Source organism: Dendropsophus ebraccatus, chromosome 6 (assembly GCF_027789765.1).
Source record: "Dendropsophus ebraccatus isolate aDenEbr1 chromosome 6, aDenEbr1.pat, whole genome shotgun sequence".
Taxonomy (NCBI): Eukaryota; Metazoa; Chordata; class Amphibia; order Anura; family Hylidae; genus Dendropsophus; species Dendropsophus ebraccatus.
The window spans coordinates 5,406,241-5,426,967 of record NC_091459.1 but is presented as its reverse complement, the minus strand read 5'-3'; the positions used below and the strand labels follow the sequence as shown (position 1 = coordinate 5,426,967).

General features: G+C 44.9%; 1 protein-coding gene across 2 annotated transcripts in view; it reads left to right on the top strand.

Annotated features, from left to right (window-relative positions):
* LPP (LIM domain containing preferred translocation partner in lipoma) overlaps nt 1–19,981 on the top strand; it is a 167,116-nt gene extending 147,135 nt beyond the window's left edge. For both annotated transcript variants that reach the window (XM_069974422.1, XM_069974423.1), the window contains 3 exons: nt 13,705–13,883; nt 18,276–18,396; nt 18,495–19,981. In XM_069974422.1, coding sequence (XP_069830523.1) covers nt 13,705–13,883; nt 18,276–18,396; nt 18,495–18,623 — 429 coding nt within the window. In that variant the 3' untranslated portion in view covers nt 18,624–19,981. The remainder of the gene's footprint in view (nt 1–13,704; nt 13,884–18,275; nt 18,397–18,494) is intronic.
* Nucleotides 19,982–20,727: the final 746 nt, after the last annotated feature.

Sequence of the window (20,727 nt, the reverse complement as noted above, 5' to 3'; positions counted from 1 at the left end):
TTAGCTGTCGATTGCCGATGATTTCAGGTCCTAACCTAACGACGTGATCGGCCAATGGTCACCAATGGATTATCGCTCCATGCAATAGGGCCCTTAGACATAGTAGTAGACTTAGGGGAAGAAGAGACCTCACAGCAAGCTGCCAGTAAATGGGTTAATGTAAGTGTCTATGATGTAAGAGTACACACTGCATACACCTACTCTCTGCTACATTTAAATGTTATCAGCCGGAGATGTACGAATCCATAAAAACACTGTACGCTGTGCCTAATTCTCATGCCGCACTACTTAAATATAAATCATACTGACAGTACAAAGGAATACTTCTAACGCTGGCAAGGTACTTACTGTATGGAGCAAAGTAAAAGTTTGAAGACAAAGAACTTGTAGGTTTTATGGGAAGCTTCTAGAGCATTGCCGTGATCACTTACAGCTGGTAATGTGCACTGGGTTTGCTTTTGGTCCTAGAGTTTGAGACTCTATAGAGGGTGGGATTTGTTCCATTATTCCTTGGAGACTCTTTTAGTGAAACGGAACCCATCATCTCCATTTAGAAGTGTTCCTTTCTCCGCGGAGTATTTTACGGTTGGGTGAGTTTTTACAGTGACTGTGACTATGTAGTCCCCAAGCAAAGGAAGCGGCTGCCTTTAACTTGAGGGCAGCGTTTCAGCCCTCTCAAGATTAAAAAATGTTATTTCCTCTCTTTTCCCTTGAAGGATGATTACATTAAGAGCTCCGTCTCTCCTAGACAGAAGTAAATTAAGGACAGTGGGATGTTTAATAGATTAAATGGAACTGATCGACACACTTTCATTTGTAACAGGATGCAAAGAAGTAAAGTTATTTAAAGATTGATTTAATCTATCTAAGGAGGCTGGGTGCACCGCCATGAAGAGATGAGATTTTTTATTTTTTTTGCTTGGTTACCATTTACACTGCCCAGGGGTAAACTGCAATATGTACAGTTCAGAAGCATAGCCATCAGTCTAGGAGCCCTCAGGACCTCGTAAGGATCAACTAAAATTAACAGAAATACTTGAGAAAAGTTTGGGAACCGGTGGTCTTGCGCTCGATTTACATAAAAAAGGATAGGAAGATTGCTGTGATTCAAAGATTATGGCGCAAATAAAACCCTTGCGTAGTTATTAAAGGTGAACTATCAGCAGGTTAGATATGTCCCTATTGCACAGGAGACGCTGAGGAGGAAGCTGCAGCCTAGCTGGGTGCGGACTGGCGCTCGCTTGCTCCTCATTCACAGCTCGCTGCCGGCCACGGCGAGTGGGTAAGAGCCAGTAGTGGTGTGGGGCGTGGGGGGGCTACCCAAGTGATTGCTAGATTGTCCGGGCAGCTAGATTGTCCGGGCAGCCCATAGAGGATAACAGTGGCCTGCTGCTGCCGCTGCTCTTATTACAGATCGCTGCTATCACGAACTTTGATCCAGTTATTTGCCATAATACGTGAGCAATACACGGACTCTCAAGCTGGTCATGCATGCCGGCATGTCTGTCTGTGCACCTGTGGTTTATCTCCACAACAACAAAAAGATCCCTGCACCTGCCACCAACCCTGACATTCCCTTCCACGGCCGCTACTTGTAAATGTGCAGGCAAGGCATAAAGAGGCCCATCGCCTGCCACCATCCCCATTGTCCCCTACGGCTTTATCTCATCGCCTGCCGCCATACAGTATGTAGTCCCTTCTGTGCTGTTAGAGTGCTGTTGTGAGCTCCCCCTGGTGGCTGGAAGCCGACATACTGTAAGTTGTCCCTGCTGTGCTGTACGAGTGTGCTGTGGTGAGTTCCATCTGGTGGACAGAAGCTGCCATTGCAATCACTCTGTTCCTGCTGTGCATGTGACCTGTGAATTCTTCTTCAAGAAAAAAAAGACATCCCCTGAAAATAGGGCTGGGCGATTAATCGAATTAATTCGATTAATTCGCCCAGAAGGTTAGAATCGATTTGATTTTTTGTGAAAATCGTAAATTCGATTTTCACAAAAAATCATTGCGGGCAGAGAAGCGCGGAGAGTCAGTCGGGCGGGCGGACGGGAGGTGCAGATGGAGGGCGGGAGATGGAGGGCGGGCAGCACTGCGTGGAGGTGCCGGCCGGCCATGAGGTGCAGGTTACGGCCGGCGGGAAGTGAGGGGGCGGCGCTGCGTGGAGGTGCCGGGCGGGCGGGAAGTGCGGCGAGGTGCAGGTCGGTCGGCAGTCCCCCAGAGCCGCGACCGACCTTCCCCAGCTGTACACATAGCCCTCCTCCCCTCACCCCGGCCACACATGCAGGTCCCGATCTCTGCAGGGACTGTAGTGGTGATAGCGTCGCTGCCATTACTGGAGCTGTACAGCAGGATCTTCACCCCTGATCCTGCTGTACAGCTCCAGTAATGGCAGCGACGCTATCACCACTACAGTCCCTGCAGCCTCCTGCAGAGACCGGGACCTGCATGTGTGGCCGGGGTGAGGGGAGGAGGGCTATGTGTACTCCTTTCCCAATCATTCCCATGCCCCAGTCGCCCTCCATCTCCCCCAGTCGCCCTCCATCTCCCCCAGTCGCCCTCCATCTCCCCCAGTCGCCCTCCATCTCCCCCAGTCGCCCTCCATCTCCCCCAGTCGCCCTCCATCTCCCCCAGTCGCCCTCCATCTCCCCCAGTCGCCCTCCATCTCCCCCCAGTCGCCCTCCATCTCCCCCAGTCGCCCTCCATCTCCCCCAGTCGCCCTCCATCTCCCCCAGTCGCCCTCCATCTCCCCCAGTCCCCCTCCATCACCCCCAGTCGCCCTCCATCACCCCCACTCCTCCTCCATCACCCCCAGTCGCCCTCAGTCACCCCCAGTCCCCCTCCATCCCCCCCTAGCTGCCCATCTATACCTGTACTACTACACCCCTCATCTGTACCTGTACTACTACTACACCCCTCATCTATACCTGTACTACTACTACACCCCTCATCTATACCTGTACTACTACTACTACTACACCCCATCTATACCTGTACTACCACACCCCTCATCTATACCTGTACTACTACCACACCCCTCATCTATACCTGTACTACTACTACACCCCTCATGTATACCTGTACTACTACTACACCCCTCATCTGTACCTGTACTACTACACCCCTCATCTATACCTGTACTACCACTACTACACCCCATCTATACCTGTACTACTACTACACCCCTCATCTGTACCTGTACTACTACTACACCCCTCATCTATACCTGTACTACCACACCCCTCATCTATACCTGTACTACTACCACACCCCTCATCTATACCTGTACTACTACTACACCCCTCATCTATACCTGTACTACTACTACACCCCTCATCTGTACCTGTACTACTACACCCCTCATCTTTACCTGTACTACTACTACACCCCTCATCTTTACCTGTACTACTACTACACCCCTCATCTTTACCTGTACTACTACTACACCCCTCATCTATACCTGTACTACTACTACACCCCTCATCTGTACCTGTACTACTACTACTACACTCCTCATCTATACCTGTACTACTACTACTACTACATCCCTCATCTGTACCTGTACTACTACACCCCTCATCTTTACCTGTACTAATACTACACCCCTCATCTGTACCTGTACTACTACTACTACACTCCTCATCTATACCTGTACTACTACTACACCCCTCATCTATACGTGTACTACTACTGCACCCCTCATCTATCGTGTACTACTACTGCACCCCTCATCTATACGTGTACTACTACTACTACATCCCTCATCTGTACCTGTACTACTACTACTACATCCCTCATCTGTACCTGTACTACTACACCCCTCATCTTTACCTGTACTACTACTACTACACCCCTTATCCACTATACCTCCACTACTAAACACACAAAGAAGATCTCCTATACTATATGGGGGCCCAGAATGGCACACAGGGGGCTTGTCTACTACAGGGGAGCACTGTTACAGTGAGAAGCAATACAGTTGTCTCAAATGTCATTAAAATAGTATCTGATGCTGCAAGGACAAAACTATTCTGTTTATTTAGCAAAAAGGAAAAAAAAATCGAGATTTAAATCGAGAATCGTCCAAAATTTTTAAAAAATCGAGATTTTATTTTTTGGCCATATCGCCCAGCTCTACCTGAAAATATTAAACAATTTATATAAGATACTTTCTTATTTTCAGAGAAACACTCTACCAAAATTGAAGAGTTCAAGCTAAACTTGTGTGTACGTCCAGCTTTACACATTCTTACATATCAATGGAAAGCCAGTTTATCGGTTTATTCCCAAGAGCTCTCATAGGAATGAATAGTGAAAGATCCTCCAGGCCCGCACACAAGGGGCTGCAAGATTCAGCAAGTCCTTTGTAGTAGTAAGGATGTGACATCACACACTATAATAACATACAGAATGTCACCGGCAGTGAGGATAAGAGGAGGGGCTCCATATCTCATCTTTCGGCTATATATTTGCTATAGCCCAGAAAGGGGTTTGCTGTTTTGATACATGTGTGTTGTTTTTTTTTTTGTTTTTTTTTGTTTTGTTTTTTAATTGGCTCTGGCAAAATATTTGCATTGCAAAACCTCTGATATAAGGCTGCATTCACACGTTCCGTGAAGTTGTCCGGGCACACGGACAAGTTTATAGCCCATTACTTTGTATTGGGCTGTTCAGATGTTCAGTGTTTTTATTGATCCTCAATCCATTCCATGAAAAAAATAGGACAAGTCCGTGAAAGACACGGATGCAGAATGGATGTCAACTTGGACGGTTTTGCATGGATCACGAAAGTAGCTAGCGGACTGCATCCACGGACCAGGAAAACCACTGGCGGTGTGAATTGCAGCCTAATTCAGAGCCCCTTTGGATGGCCTGCAGCCTTATCATTCCTCCAGCGGCCTGCCCGATTTCCAATCATTCCATTTTTAGAAGGGGGCACGGCTGCCTGATGTAATATCGGTGGGTGTTTTTGTGACACGTTGCCGTGAACGGCTCACAGAAAGTAGACCTTATTTTCATACTTGGGGAACGGAGAGAACACAAGTTTCTTTCTGCAGAGTCACCCAGCTGTTTACTGGATACACTGCTACTACTCGGCTTCTGCCAAAACCCGAGGATAATTCACACTTGGCAGATGGAAGCAACTTCCTCCACTGTCAACAGACGCAGAGCAGCGCTGGATGTTATTTTATTTTTGTGTGGGAGTCTATGCTGCTATTTGAAGAAGTGAGTGCACCGGCGCTCCAGCCAGGAAAAATGGGAGAGAGATGTCGCCGTTAGAGTTGATGCGAAGAAAAATACTTATGTTATGGAAACATATGTTACTAAAAAAAAATCTCAATTGGCAAACTTCATCCTAGACTCCTAATTATAGAGTGGCTGTAGTCGACAGCTAATGGCGGAACAGCATTTTGTTGGGTGGAAACGTAACCTATGATGATACAGCGGAGCAGGGACAGGGCTGACGGGATCGTAAGGGTGCCCTTCAGTGTAGGAGTGCCTAGTCACTTTTTCTTCATACTATAGGCCAAATTATCTCTACAGGATAAAGAAAAACTGTTTTTCCAACATAAATCTGCCAGTTAGATTCTCTCAGAGGAGGGCAGATTTTCTAAAACCGGCCTATAGGTAATGTAGACTAGACAGGCTGAGGAGTACAACAGATTTATTAAAGTAGCTTATGCAGATTTTTCATTCCGCTGCAGGATGTAAAGCCCCTTCCCACTTAGCCCACTGCTGCTGGATTACGATACCTGTCCACGCTCTCGCTTCCTTCTCTGGCTCCCTGCTGTCCCGCTCAGCCAATCGGTGGGTGAGGTGGGGCAGTGTACTGATTGGCTGAGAGGGATGCAAGTAGGAGTGTGGACAGGTAACGTACAAGCCCGGCAGCGGTGGGTCAAGTGGGAAGGGGCTTTACATACTGCAGCGGAATGAAAAATCTGCCACCACCATCTAAGACACAGGATCACTGCGGATTTTGCTGTGGAACTCCAAACATGAAATTTGCTGCGATCCGGTACATGTGACGGCCCCTTATACTAAACCTGTTGTATTCCTCAGACTGTACAGCCATAGAAAATTAAAGTTCTGAGAATTGCTGTGGATTTTGTTGCAGAACTGGCAGCACACAATCCGCTGTGATCCGGTACGTGTGAAGGCGCTCTAACATAGGATGCAACTTTGCCGCCCTCCGACAAAGCCATGCTGGTTGTGGAAGAAACAGCTGCAAGTGCTGGTATAGAAAACTGCCTGTAACACCCGCAGTGCCGGCTTTCTGTTCTCTATTCATTTATGTCTGTTGCCCAGTGCCAACATATTCCACAGCACAGTACAAAGAATGTCGCTGGTCACATCCGTTTAGGGGTTGGACATTTTGTTTTTAAAAGTGTGTTTTTAAAACACCATGCACTTACCTCCCTGGCTCCAGCACTGGGGTCCGCTGTCCTCCAGCCGTTTTCTGGTTCGAACAAGGACCTTGGTCGTGACATGTCAGGACCAGCCAGTCAGCGGCCGAGGTTGGACCAGGAAGCGACCAGGGGACCTGGAATCTGAGTGGAGGAGAGTAAACCCCAGCGCTGGAGCCAGGGGGTAGGTACATGGTGTTATGTTCAGCCACCTCCTCCTGACTCTTGAAAACAAATTTTCCACCCTGGACTTCTCCTTTAAGAATTATTATTCCGGGGTAATACCGGGTTTGGGATTTCTTACGCTATGTTCTCTCTATAAGACGCCCAGATGAGTGCGGAGTTCTCAGTCCTTGTAGTAAGACTCCATCTCCATTAGCGAGATCCTGCTCCTGTCGGCCACGTCTCATACAATGTTTTATTTAAAGCTCGTAACCGCGGAGTGCCAGCCCCCAACGCAGAGAATGGATGGCACTTCTCTAAATAGCCATAAATCTGCAGACTCCATCGCTGCCGTCAGTCCTTCTCGCAGATGTCGTGTAATGGGATTATGGATGGGAATTAGAATAAAGTATTCATGGGTCTCCTTCTATTTTGGGCTGTAAATGTATATTTTTAGTAGAAAGCTGGTGGTCGGCGCGTTACAAGAACATTGAGTTTTGTGTGGAGTCGGCCGCAATCTTTTATCCCAGTCCAGGATCTTATTCATGTGTATTCCCACAATGCAGCCAGGGCAGTAGGTACACCGCTTCTCTGTCTGGCGGAGGACTTTCCAAATTTGCCTCTACCTTGTACTATGTTCTCTGACAACTGATATTCTTGTAGTAATTCCAGCGAGGGGCCTCCTGCTATTAGGCTGATCATCATGGGGCCCAGCTGCTGAAAAGCCCTGGCCACGAGCCTGGAGGCTGCACGCAGGTGCTGCCGCTGCAAAGGAGGCACGGTAATACACCGTGCTCATTTACATACTGTCTGTCAGTGACACCTACTTAAAGGGATACTCCGGCAAAAATCTTTCTCTTTCAAATCAACTGGTTTCAGAAAGGTATACAGATTTGTAATTTACTTCTATTAAAAAAATCTCCAGTTTTCCTGTACTTACCAGCTGCTGTATGTCCTGCAGGAAGTGGTTTTCTATGGGGATTTGCTGCTGCTCTGGACAGTTCCTGACATGGACAGAAGTGACCGCAGAGATCACTGTGTCAGACTAAAGAGAATACACCATTTCCTGCAGGACATACAGCAGCTGATATGTACTGGAAGACTGGAGATTTTTAAATAGAAGTAAAATACAAATCTGTATAACTTTCTGAAACAGAGATTTTCGCCGGAGTATCCCTTTAAGTGGGTGTCCCTGACAGACAGTGTATGTGACTGAGCACGGTGTAATACCGCGTTTCCTCTGCAAAGAGATTTATGCCGGAGTGCCCCTTTAGACTACCCCCTTATGTTCTTATCTGGCACATAGCTAAGGCTTGGTTCAGCTATTATGTGCTAATAGTAGAAATTACTAGCTTAGATTTTTTAGTGTCTGTAGGTTATGATAATTAACAAAACTTAGTAATAAAGCCGCGTGCGGGGAGGTGGCACCTTTTACCGTGAATACAAGTGTCAGCCGCCGCACCGGTAATTTCTCCGAGTTGCGTGGATACTTAATGTGAGCGCCGACATCGCCAAGGCAACGCCACACTCGGTAAGCAGAGTTCTTTATGATTCTCTAATCAGATGTATTACTGTATGGAGCCTTTTTATGTCTCACATCCAACTCTTTGTAGCAATAAAATTTATAAAAATGTTTCGGTTTATATATAATTATATGATAATAAGTGTAAGATGTTCTGCCTGTGGAGACTGCTCGGGGGTATATAATGTATACTGATATATAACATGGGATATGATACATAGTGCCAGGCCCACCTGGAGCCGACTTGGCTTGTTGCTAGAGAGATACGACCTAGCAACCAAGATGTTTTTCTGACTGTCGGTGTCCCTAGACAGGGTTCACACTACGTCTTTTTTTTTTTTTTATCCATTTTTTTTTTTTTTTTTTTTTTTTTTTTATATCCGTTTTCCATTGGCTTCCATTATAAAGAAGGACCAATATGCTTAATTTTATTTTATTTTTTAAGGTACATAAAAACGCGGTCGACCATATTTTTGTGTATGCTAAAAGAAGGGTACATTTTTATTTTTTTTTTTTTATTTAATAATGTAAAACAATGGAAAAAGGGCAGATGAGGGGTATTGAGGTTTGGCCACACTTTCTAGGACTTTATTTTGATGACCATTGGGGGTTCTCCTACTGGCAGCCACCCTAGTCATCAGATGGAAGGAGTGGCAGCATAGTGCGACTGTCTGCAGCTCCAACCCATTTAAATCAATAAGACTGAGCTGAGGCGTTAGGCCCGGCCACTACCAAATTCAGCTGCACATGGTAAACAATGAAGGGTTGACATAGATCTCTCCCTCCCTCCCTGACACAGTGCTCTCCGCTGCCACCTCTGTCCAAGTCAGGAACTGTCCAGAGCAGGAGAGGTTTTCTATGGGGATTTGCTGCTGTTCTGGACAGTTCCTGACATGGACAGAGGTGGCAACAGAGAGCACTGTCAGACTGGAGAGAATACACCACTTCCTGCAGGACATACAGCAGCTGATAAGTACTGGAAGACTGGAGAATTTTAAATAGAAGTAAATTACAAATCTATGAAACTTTTTTGCACCAGTTGATCTAAAAGAATTTTTTTTTTTGCCAGAGTACCCCTAGCAGTCTAACTAAGCCCGGTCAGTTAATTTAGCAGTGAATAGGAAATCTAGTTTCCCCTAAGCGCAGTATTTGTCCTAGGCGGAATCCTTTGGGTCACTTGTGGTCCCCACGTAACAGTGAGCTGGCAGACAGAAGGGTTAATGTTTTCCGTATGTCTTGGTCGTTTCACGTTGGGGCCGTGCTGGAAGGATTCACGGTCAGGAGCTCGTCTATTCTGAAGCGGCCGCCATTCCTCCCTCCACTTCACAGTGTAATCTTACAAGAGAGTGTTAATCTCTATATTGCGTTGCATGCAGATGCCGACATGCTGATGTTTTTTCGAGGGTGTTATTAATTGACGAGAGAACTGACACCAGGGTGTACCATAAAGTGTTATGAAACCCCAGCACGCTGCCATCGTGGTATATATAGAACGAACATCATGTACTATACGCTCTACTGTACAACCTTCCGTCACTGGCCAGCACATGATATCTATCTAAATGCTGCGGTTATGGATCTATGAGAATCAACTCTTACCAGCACTTCTACATTACTATATGTGCCCAGTAACAGCATAAATACATGGAGGTGTCATGGCGGCACATGAATGGACTGCACCCCTGCTGCACACCCCAGAAAAGCTGTGGATTTTTGGGCCTTTTCCGTGACATATGGCCCACTCCCCAGATGGGCAGGCGGTGGGGAGGCAGTGTGACAGGAGCGTGTAAGAGTACACCAGCTTTAATAAATGTCCCCCGTGTTTTTTTAAGATAATAATCATTCAATCTTTCGAAACCCAAACTGACAGAATTGCCACCTCTGTCCATGTCCGGAACTGTCCAGAGCAGGAGAGGTTTTCTATAGGGATTTGTTACTGCTCTGGACAGTTCCTGACATGGACAGAGGTGGCAACAGAGAGAACTGCGTCAGACTGGGGAATATACATCACTTCCTGCATGACATGCAGCAGCTGATAAGTACTGGAAGACTGGAGATTTTTAAATAGAAGTAAATTACAAATCTGAATAACTAAATTTTTGCCAGAGTACCCCTTTGGGCTATGTTCACACACTGTACAACAACTGCTGTTGCTTAGCAAGCAGAGATATAATAGAATGGTGTATAGAGCTGATACCAGTGATGGAACAGAATGGTGTATAGAGCTGATACCAGTGATGGAATAGAATGGTGTGTAGAGCTGATACTAGTGATGGAATAGAATGGTGTATACAGCTGATACCAGTGATGGAATAGAATGGTGTATAGAGCTGATACCAGTGATGGAATAGAATGGTGTAAAGAGCTGATACTAGTGTTGAAATAGAATGGTGTATAGAGCTGATACCAGTAATGGAATAGAATGGTGTATACAGCTGATACAAGTGGTGGAATAGAATGGTGTATACAGCTGATTCCAGTAATGGAATAGAATGGTGTATACAGCTGATACCAGTGATGGAATAGAATAGTGTATAGAGCTGATACCAGTAATGGAATAGAATGGTGTATAGATCCTGATATCAGTAATGGAATAGGATGGTGTATAGATCCTGATATCAGTAATGGAATAGGATGGTGTATAGATCCTGATATCAGTAATGGAATAGGATGGTGTATAGATCCTGATATCAGTAATGGAATAGGATGGTGTATAGAGCTGATACCAGTGATAGGTAACACTTCCCATATGTACATGTTCCTGCTTCAATTAGACACTTAATTCTGCATTTTCTATTCTTTGATCTTTGACCAGACCACCCCCATAACAGACCGATTTAATTTATTTATTTATTTTTTTTTGCACAATCTGGTGGTGGGGTCTTTACTGTATATGCAATACAAGTTCTGTAGAACCCGGTCAGACACGCTGTAGTAACCGTTACACATGTGGGGACTTCTGGATTCCTATGAAGCCGTGTACAGACTGTCCATCCGGTTACTTTTTGTGCACTTGTAGCATCTGTCATAAAGAAGGGAAAGATGTCATTGCTGGTAGTAAATCTGCATTGAAAGTGTCAGGGTAGATTTGCTGTGTGGAGGTGGTCTTGGGGCCGCTGTGTTTTTTTTTTTTTTTTGTTTTTTTTAACGATTTTTATTTTAAATCCAGTCTGTGCTGAAATGGAACTAAAGGGTGTTGTGTACTCCAGCACAAGACGGAGGTGTCCTCATTGCACAAAAGGAGCGCCGCTGGGGGGTCTGTCAGTCTGATGTCTGACTACATATGTGATCCACAAAGCTGGGAGGCAGCTCACATTCCGCTTGGCATCTTCCCATGATAGAGGGGACGGTCTATCCCAAGCGTCTCCTGACTGACTGACATAGGTACTACTATCACAATGGTACAATATTATAATATAACCTCATATAAACCTCATGCGGCTTAGTGTGATGTGTAGCTTTGAGGCTTTGCTCCTCATGAAGCATGCAAGATGGTATACAGGATTCAAAATAGTATACAGGATTTAAAATAGTATACAGTATGGTAGTTTGCCTTATTTATTTTTCATTAGACTGCAGGTTAATCTAAGTTATCACAATTCAGAAAAGAAACGTTCAGCTCTGCTACATAATAAGCGGTTATAGAAGCAGCCTTTCTGTCTGTTATATAGAATAGACCCCTGCTCCGTTTTTTTTTTGTTTTTTTTTTAAGCGCCAATCTCGCTGATCGATGCTTGTTAGCGGTACTTGGGCACTAAAAATCGCTGCATGTGAAAGGACCCTAAGAATGAAGGGGCTGCAGCATTTACTAAGCCATGGGTCTCCAAACTGCGGCCCTCCAGCTGTTGCGAAACCACAACTCCCATCATGCCTTGACAGCTAAAGCTTTGGATTTAGATGTCCAGGCATGATGGGAAATGTAGTTTTGCAACAGCTGGAGGGCCGCAGTTTGGAGACCCATGGTACTAAGCACTGTGGCGCACTCACAGGATTGCTATGTATATGAATACCCACCATGCATACTGCTGCAACCCAACCCTTATTATTGGGCTTATGGGTTGGCAGGGCTCGCTCCTGTGTGGACAGACCCAAGTATGCTGGAGTTGGATCTCTAGTGAAATCTCCAGAACTGGATACAGTATTCCAGATGTAATGTCACTAGAGCTCTATACAGCGGGATGACAATTATATAATATATATCTATATCTATATATATAATATATATCTATATCCCAGCATACTCCTCTCTTCTCTGCAAAAGCTTGATGTCACTCGAGCACCGGAGTGCTGGGCAGGGGCGCAATGACTGCAGGTATAATGCTGCCCGTGGCCACGAGAGTGATTGGCAGGATCAGCCACTGTCCCTGTTTGTTGGAGCGCTCTATTGGTCACAAATTGAGGACATATTCTAGACATATGTTAAGAATAATACAAAAGCTATTATTTATTATTATTATTATTATTATTATTATTATTATATGAATGTGTGTATATATATATGTGTGTGTGTATGTATGTATGTGTGTGTGTATATATATATATATATATATATATATATATATATATATATATATATACATACACACACACACACACACACACACACACACACACACACACACACACACACACACTCAATTAAAAAGTGTATATTGCATTTGCTTTACTAAGAAATGTAAGATGTTCAGTGTGCTTATATAGGCGTATGTGTGTGTGTGTGTGTGTGGCCCACACGGTGTCCTAGTTTTCAACTTGAAAAAGAAACATCTCTGGTTAGGAAACAAGGATTCCGAAAAGTCGTCAGAGTGGAAGAAATTTATTAAAGGAAAAAATTCTATTTAAACATGACGGCTATTTTAGTAGCAAACGGGACTTTCTGCAATGTTTTTGTTGGTTTCCGTCCAAGTTCAGGCTAATTACATCCCTTGAATCCCAAAACAACTAAAGTTTTCATTTGAAATTATCCGCTGCGGTAAATGATAGATGACGGAATGAGGAATTGGTTTCGTGGAAGAAGCGCGAAACGCGGCAACTAATGTTTCACCTGCTGTTGGTCAGTAAGTGTCTGCGGCCAATGTGCGGCTCTGCCATAGACGCTGGAGGCTTTAGACCTGCAAATAAAATTTCAGTTCTATTTATGAACCAGGATTCGACAGGTGAATGTTTTTTTTTTAATGTGACCTTTTTTTTTTTTTTACTCTGCCTTTTTTGATTATTCACCCAAAAATTCACATAATCCAGGATTAGCGCCCAATTTATCATTTGTAATTTTTAAAAAGTTGCACAAACTGGTTGACCGTTACTGGGTCAATTTGTTTTCACAGTTTTTTACTTTTTGCAACTTTTTTTTACAAGCTTTTTACAAGTCGCACACATTACACTGCTTAGTGAATGGCCCCTGTTATGTTTATCAGTGGCGGTGTCTGATGCTTACACCCCAGTGTTGTGGTATATCGGTGGGGAGGACTGTCTTGTCTCGGTCTGATCGGTACATTTTTTCTTTCGTATGATATTGAGTAAGTAAAGAAGCTGATACCTGGTGACAGTATTGATGCTGCGCGGTCGCTGTGAGATTCCTGGATCATACACCAGTATTAACCTTTGTGTGTTTGTCTTTTGCAGCGCACGTTGGAGCAGTGCAGCGTCTGTGCCAAGCCGATCATGGAGAGGATCCTGCGAGCCACCGGCAAAGCCTATCACCCCCAGTGCTTCATCTGTGTGGTGTGCTTCCGCAGTCTGGACGGCATCCCCTTCACTGTCGATGCATCCGGCCACATTCACTGCATTGAGGATTTCCACAAGTAGGATTAAATTTTTTTCCCTTTATGTTTTGAAATTGCTGAATATTCTGAATAGAAAACATTGCAAAAGTTCGGAATATTGATTTGTCATTGATCATGCCTATTTAGATGATATTTATAACCAAACCCTGTGCAACGTAGTATGGGTATGTTCACACTGAGCAAAATCTGCAGAATTCCACGGTGGAGCTCTGTCGCAGAATCCCGCCTGCCATAGTGTCCAACAGAGGACGCGCAAGTCCTCCCAGAGAGACGCTGTTTGACACTGAGGCAGGTGGGATTCTGCGACAGAGCTCCACCGTGGAATTCTGCCGATTTGTGCTCAGTGTGAACATACCCTAAGGTCTCATTCACACGTTCAGTGTTTTTTTTTTGTTTTTCTTTTTTCCTGGGCCACAAAACCTCCCGCTGTTTTTTTTTTCTCCGTGATCCATGGAAATTCATCCGTAGTTGCATCAGTTTCCATTTCTGTAAAAATTTGAACAGTACAAGTTCCCTTAGATTAAGTGCTTTTTTATACTAGATGTCGCAGATATAACATCCGGCTCCCATACATGTCCATTGGTAATCCGTACCACAATCGCAATCCGCACTAGGACATGTCCTATATTTCTTTCTTCTTTTTTTTTTTTTTTTTTTTTTTTTTTTTTTTTTTAATTTGCTTCTATTTAAAAAAAAAAAAGTCTTTCAGTTCTTATCAGCTGCTGTATGTTCTGCAGGAACTGGTGTATTCTCTCCAGTCTGACACAGTGCTCTCTGCTGCCACCTCTGTCCATGTCAGGAACTTCCAGAGCAGCAGCAAATCCCCATAGAAAACCTCTCCTGCTCTGGACTGCTTCCGGAAGCTAAAGGTTCCAGTATTAGAAGAAAGGACACAGCAAATATTAAATTATTAAAAGGGAACTTCTACCCAAAATTATAGTTTTTCACCCTCCCTAATTTTTTACATGGAGTCTCTGTCATACTCCACCTAATACGGGAATGAATAATAAGTAATGTATAGTCCTTTTAGCCAGGTAGCAGGGCGGCCCCCGCTCTTCATAGCAGCAGAACATCTCAGAGCGCCCTATAGAACCCCAGCAGAGCACAGAGCGTTTCTGTCCGGTAATAAATAGCACGGACCTGATAACACGGCCAATACACGGAACCATGTAATCTGTTTCTTATTGGATGCACGTATCCCAGCAGACGATCGGTGTATTACAATGTACAGACAATTATACGGGACTGTGGATTATTATTAGTGTGGCCCCGGATTGTTGTGGCTGTTAGTGCACATTACACCCCTCAATAACTGTGGCAAATCCGAGCCGACATCTGTAAGTTTATATCTCAGAGCTCCGTCTTCAAATTCAAGAGAAAATGTAATTAGAGGACTGTGACGGAAATGGCTTCAGACTGCCGCTCCGAACCATCTCCCCAACCTGACATCACAGAGAGGAACAAAGCTCCTACCCGAACCGGAGCGATCGCTCATCGTGGTGGAGCGGTGACAGGATGAATCCTAATGAGCGGGCCTGCACAGTATGGCTTCTCTATAGAACGCCTGTGAGGTGGCTGCCGTGCCAGACAAGTACATGCTCCCTGCACGCCGTCACATTGGAAGCAGAACGGCTGCGGCTTGTCACACTCTGAGCGCGACCAATTTCAAAATATTACTCAGTGTTGACACATCTTTTTCTTGTCATTGTGATATACATGCAATGCTGTTCTAACTAGGGGTCCTGTTACACGGCCCGATCGTAAACGGGGGCAGATCTACTAGATACTGAGCGATTAGAGGGGCCGACTATCGGGCAGCAAGGGTGTGTGTGTATATATGTATATAATATATAATATTATTTATAGTTGGCGATGTCCGTGCAGCCCTTTAGTATAAAATAACTCATCTTTCCATGTTCCCTGGTGTCCCTGGGACTTCTCCTGTGTCCTCTGAGGCTTTCCCGGTGTCTACAGCTCTGCCTTCTCTGCACTGGCTGACGGCCTGTCTTGGCCTGTGATTGGCTGAGTCGTCGGAAGACTGTGTCGGCCTGTGATTGGCTGAGTGGTCGGAGGACTGTCAGTGCAGAGAAGGCAGAGCTGTAGATACCAGGAAGGCCTCCGAGGACACCAGGGAACGTGGTAAGGTGAGCTATTTTATACTACAGTCATCAGCCATTGGGCGCGCATTGCTGTCACGCGGAGCTGTCACACATAGGTATTACACACGCCCAATGGTTTTAGGTCAGGACCTAAAGAAATGATCAGCCAATGATCGTTCAATGACATAGAGCGATAATCGTCCTGCTCCTGCTGATTATCGCTCTGTGTAATAGGGCCCTAAGAAATAAGACATTGAAGCAAATGGGGAGGGGGGGCAAAGTGGTGGGGAAAAAAAAAAACTCTGGCATTGCTGCTGCTCTGGACAGTTCCTGACATGGACAGAGGTGGCAGCAGAGAGCACTGTGTCAGACTGGAGAGAATACACAACTTCCTGCAGAACATACAGCATCTGATAAATACTGGAAAACTGGAGATTTTTTAATAGTAGTAAATTACAAAACTCTGTCACCAGTTGTTTTAAAAGAGTAACGTTTTTTGTTTTGTTTTTTAGTGAATCTCCTTATAAGACTACTAGGATATTAGCGATCTACCTTTTCCCTATAACAATTAGAGAAGCAGCTGCCTCTGTTGCTCCCTTAACAATCTGTCTTCATTTACGTAGACTTGTGTGGAGTTTCTTGGATAAGTGTGAAATACATCTTTATTTGTGACCAGGGAAATGAGAACTTTTTCTCCCGTAATCCCTTTAATCCCTGGGCGGTGCGCGTAAATCCTGGGGAGCACGATAAGAATTTCCTGCGACTGACTTTCTTTCTTTGATCTCTCTTTTATTTGAATGTCCTAAAGCCGTAGACTCTCAGGGGGATGCATCCTGTGTGTTAGGTTTCTATGCTGGAGCCAATTGAATGTACATATATTTTGTTATGGTTTAGTATGTTGCGCTTTGCTGGATAAAGTGGAACGGCCTGGGGGGGCATTGAAATCCAGTCCTTTAAGGGGCCGCAGCGGTCACCAGACTCTTCACACAGAGTCATACAGTTCAGTGAACTTTTTCTGCAGTTCAGTCATAATATCATATAAACCAGTATGTAATGGAGCTGCATGAACTACAGTGAAGTCTTTAATTGGGGCCTTAAAGGGGTACTCCAGCAAAAATCTTTTTCTTTCAATTCAACTGGTTTCTGATAGAGTATTATATAGATTTGAGATTGTTTAATAATAGAAATTAATTACAAGTCTTTCAGTACTTATCAGCTGCTGTATGTCCTGGAGGAAGTGGTATATTCTCTCCAGTCTGACACAGTGCTCTCTGCTGCCACCTCTGTCCGTGTCAGGAACTGTCCAAAGCAGTAGAAAATCCCCATAGAAAACCTCTCCTGCTCTGGACAGTTCCTGACATGGACAGAGGTGGCAGCAAAGAGCACTGTGTCAGACTGGAGAGAATATACCACTTCCTGCAGGACATACAGCAGCTAATAAGTACTGGAATACAGATTTTTTTTTTTTAAATAGAAAGTTATATAGATTTGTAATTTACTTCTAATACTAGGGAGTTACTTGGGTTATGCTGCCTTAGGGTCAGTTTACATGGAGTAAAACTGGCAGAATTCCACGGCGGAATCCCGCCAGCCTCCGTGTCATGTTGGCAGTCTATGGAAGGCTCATGCGCCTCCTCTCTCTGCGCGGAAGAATGGACTTGTTAATTCTTCTGAGTGGGGAAGCGTGCGTGCCTCCCATAGACTGCCACCGTGACATGGAGGCTGGCAGGATTGCCGTGAATTTCACCAGTTTTACTGTGTGTGTCAACTCAGCCTGAAATGAGGGCAGCATAAACTAGTGACAGAAATGCTGAACAGATTGGTGTATTACTGACCTAATTCTGTTTAGCTGTTCTCCTAATATGCGGGAGAATAGGATTATTGCTGCACCCCTCCCCCCAACCTCCAGCTGCTGATTGACAGGTGACTGACTATACACCGCATGGATAGATAACTGCCAATCAGCAGTGAGTGGGCGGAGTTTTCTGCTTCTCATGAATATCCAGGACTACTGGGCTCATGCACATAATGGAGAGAACTACTATTGTCCATGTTATATAGGAGGAGATCTCTGGATCAGCTGCACAGAACAATGTAAGTGATCCATCATCCTGTTCAGCTTCTCTGCCACTAGTTTATACCACCCTGAGATAGGACGCCATAGGGCGGCATCCAACAACTTCAGCCATCGGTAATCCAATGCAGAGGGTAGTAACACTTTATTTTAGGGGGTCCTCTTGCAATATGTGAGGTCTCCTTTTACTGGGTCACAGTGACAAGTTTTAATTTTTTCTTCTCTCTTTTATTTTAGGAAATTTGCCCCCAGGTGTTCTGTGTGTAAGGAGCCGATAATGCCCGCTCCTGGCCAGGAGGAAACTGTCCGCATTGTAGCACTGGACCGTGACTTCCATGTCCAGTGTTACCGCTGTGAGGTACGTTCTCCCAGGAGAAGATGCTGACGCTTCTTTCCATGTGCACAGTCCCGGCCTCCAGGTCTCATATGTGTAATATGGGTTTATGTCTCCTCCAGGATTGTGGAAGCCTTCTCTCCGAAGGGGAAAACCAGGGCTGCTACCCATTAGACGGACACATCCTCTGCAAGTCCTGCAACTCCGCACGTATCCAGGCCCTCACCGCCAAGTCTAGCACCGACCTGTGAATGAACACCACCTCTACTTGAATGCTAGGAACGTCCTTAACGCTTTTCATTGCTCCTTTCAGCTATGTCAACAGCTGACACCATGGTCGGGTTCATCTAGTTCTCCTTTCACAGACACATTGGAAGGAGGTTCTCACATTTCTAGTTACTCCTCTCACATTACCTTACACTAAGTATTTAATATTGTCCGTCTTGTATTTTGTGTCTGGTAACTCCTTATTGATGCACTAGTAACCTAGTTATATACTGAGAAAAAAAACAAGCGGTGTTTGGATGCGGAGGGACTGGATCATCTTTATCTAGTTAGCGATGGAAGCCATTGAGCTGTTTTTTTCTTTCTTTTTTTTATACCGGAACTATGCCAATATGATGATCTTGGGGCAGGGATGAGGAACCTTGGTGCTCCAGCTGTTGCAGAACTACAACTCCCATCATGCTAAAGCTTAGGCTGTCCAGGCACGATGGGAGTTGCAGTTCTTCAGCAGCTGGTGAGCCGAGGCTCCCGTCCTCTGTTCTAGGGAGAGAGGACATTTCTCCAGCAATCATTTCATCTTTTTTCCCCACTATGGCTTTGCTTCTCTATATAGCACACAGGTCCGGCTTCTGCGGGTGTCGGCATTTTCTCTATATGGGTATTCACAATGTACTTTATCGGTGGTACGTGAAAGTGCAAGCACACGCAGGCCTTATACGTCACTCAATGTAAAAACTATATGCTGCAAACCTATGGGCGGTGTGACCGTCATCCAGGGATACGCCACGCTAACAAGGTGCCTTACATTGATGTCCAGGTCACGTTCCTCAGGCTCAGTCCCAGGCAGGCGCTCTGTAAAGCAGAGAAGGATCAGACTGTTGTGCTATGTTACTGAGCCTCCTCCTGCAATATGTCATTAGTGGCCGCCATACCATAGACACTAATGCGATGGGCGTTACACAATCGTCTCCTGTTATCTTTCACTTACAATACAGAACCACTTTGAAGTTGCCAATGAGCCATAGGCTACAGAAAATATCACCTTTTTTTTGTACTTTTTTTGTTTCTGACACATACTATTACTATGATAATAAAAAAAAGTCGCCTAACAAGGTAAACAAGTGCCTAAAGTCACTGCGCCTTATCCTATAGCAGGGGAGCCAAACTCGGGCCCTCCAGCTGTTGCAAAACTACAATTCCCATCATGCTTGGACAGCCAAAGCTTCGCTTTGGCTGTCCAGGCATGATGGGATTATAGTTTTGCATCAGCTGGAGGGGCCCGAGTTTGACCCCCTTGACCTATAGTATTCCTTAGCATATATTGTGAGCTGTGGAAATGAGAGAAGAACGTACATTATGTTTCCAAATAAAATTATAATATATATATTTTTTGTATACTGTATGTTTTAGGTTTTATATAGAAGAGAAAGAAGGGTTTGCCAAGTTACTCATTGTGCCTTTTTGTAGAGGAGAGATGCACTCTGGTTTCCTGACGGTATAATCAATATGTGCAGACGTTCCCCCTCTTATAGACAGGTGTGTGAATAGGTTTATATATTGCGTAAAGGTTAATGTATTTGTGTAAGTCAAATAGAGAAAATGCCCCCCCCCCCTCATATTCTAAGAAGGGTCCTGACCGATTGCTAGGTGCCATGTTCAGAGGCCATTTTCCCCAGGTTCTTCTTATGGCTTTGAAGCATTGTGTTATATAAACCAGCTCCGTGTGCCGAGCGTGCACATTGTAAGTGTTAACTAGAGAAGTATTAATCTACCATTGCCATATTACCTTCAGACCTTGATGAGCGCTTGTTCATCTGTGTCCTATGATGTGTGTATAGTCATGCACTGACATTCTTGGCACATTTCATGCTGCAGCCTGAACCTTTTATCATACATAACAGGGTTCAGCAGAAATGTAAATCCCTAATGTATATCCCTATTGCACAGGAGACGCTGAGGAGGAAGGTATGTCTCTTACCGTCATCCTCGGTGTAGTTAGGTGTGTGCTCCCTGGTCCAGTGAGACTGTTAGGAGCTCTGCCTGCCCCCATAGCGCTGATCTGGCCCACCCCTCTCTAATTATAATCAATAGATCGGAGGAGGAAGGTAAGAGACATCCTATAAGATACAT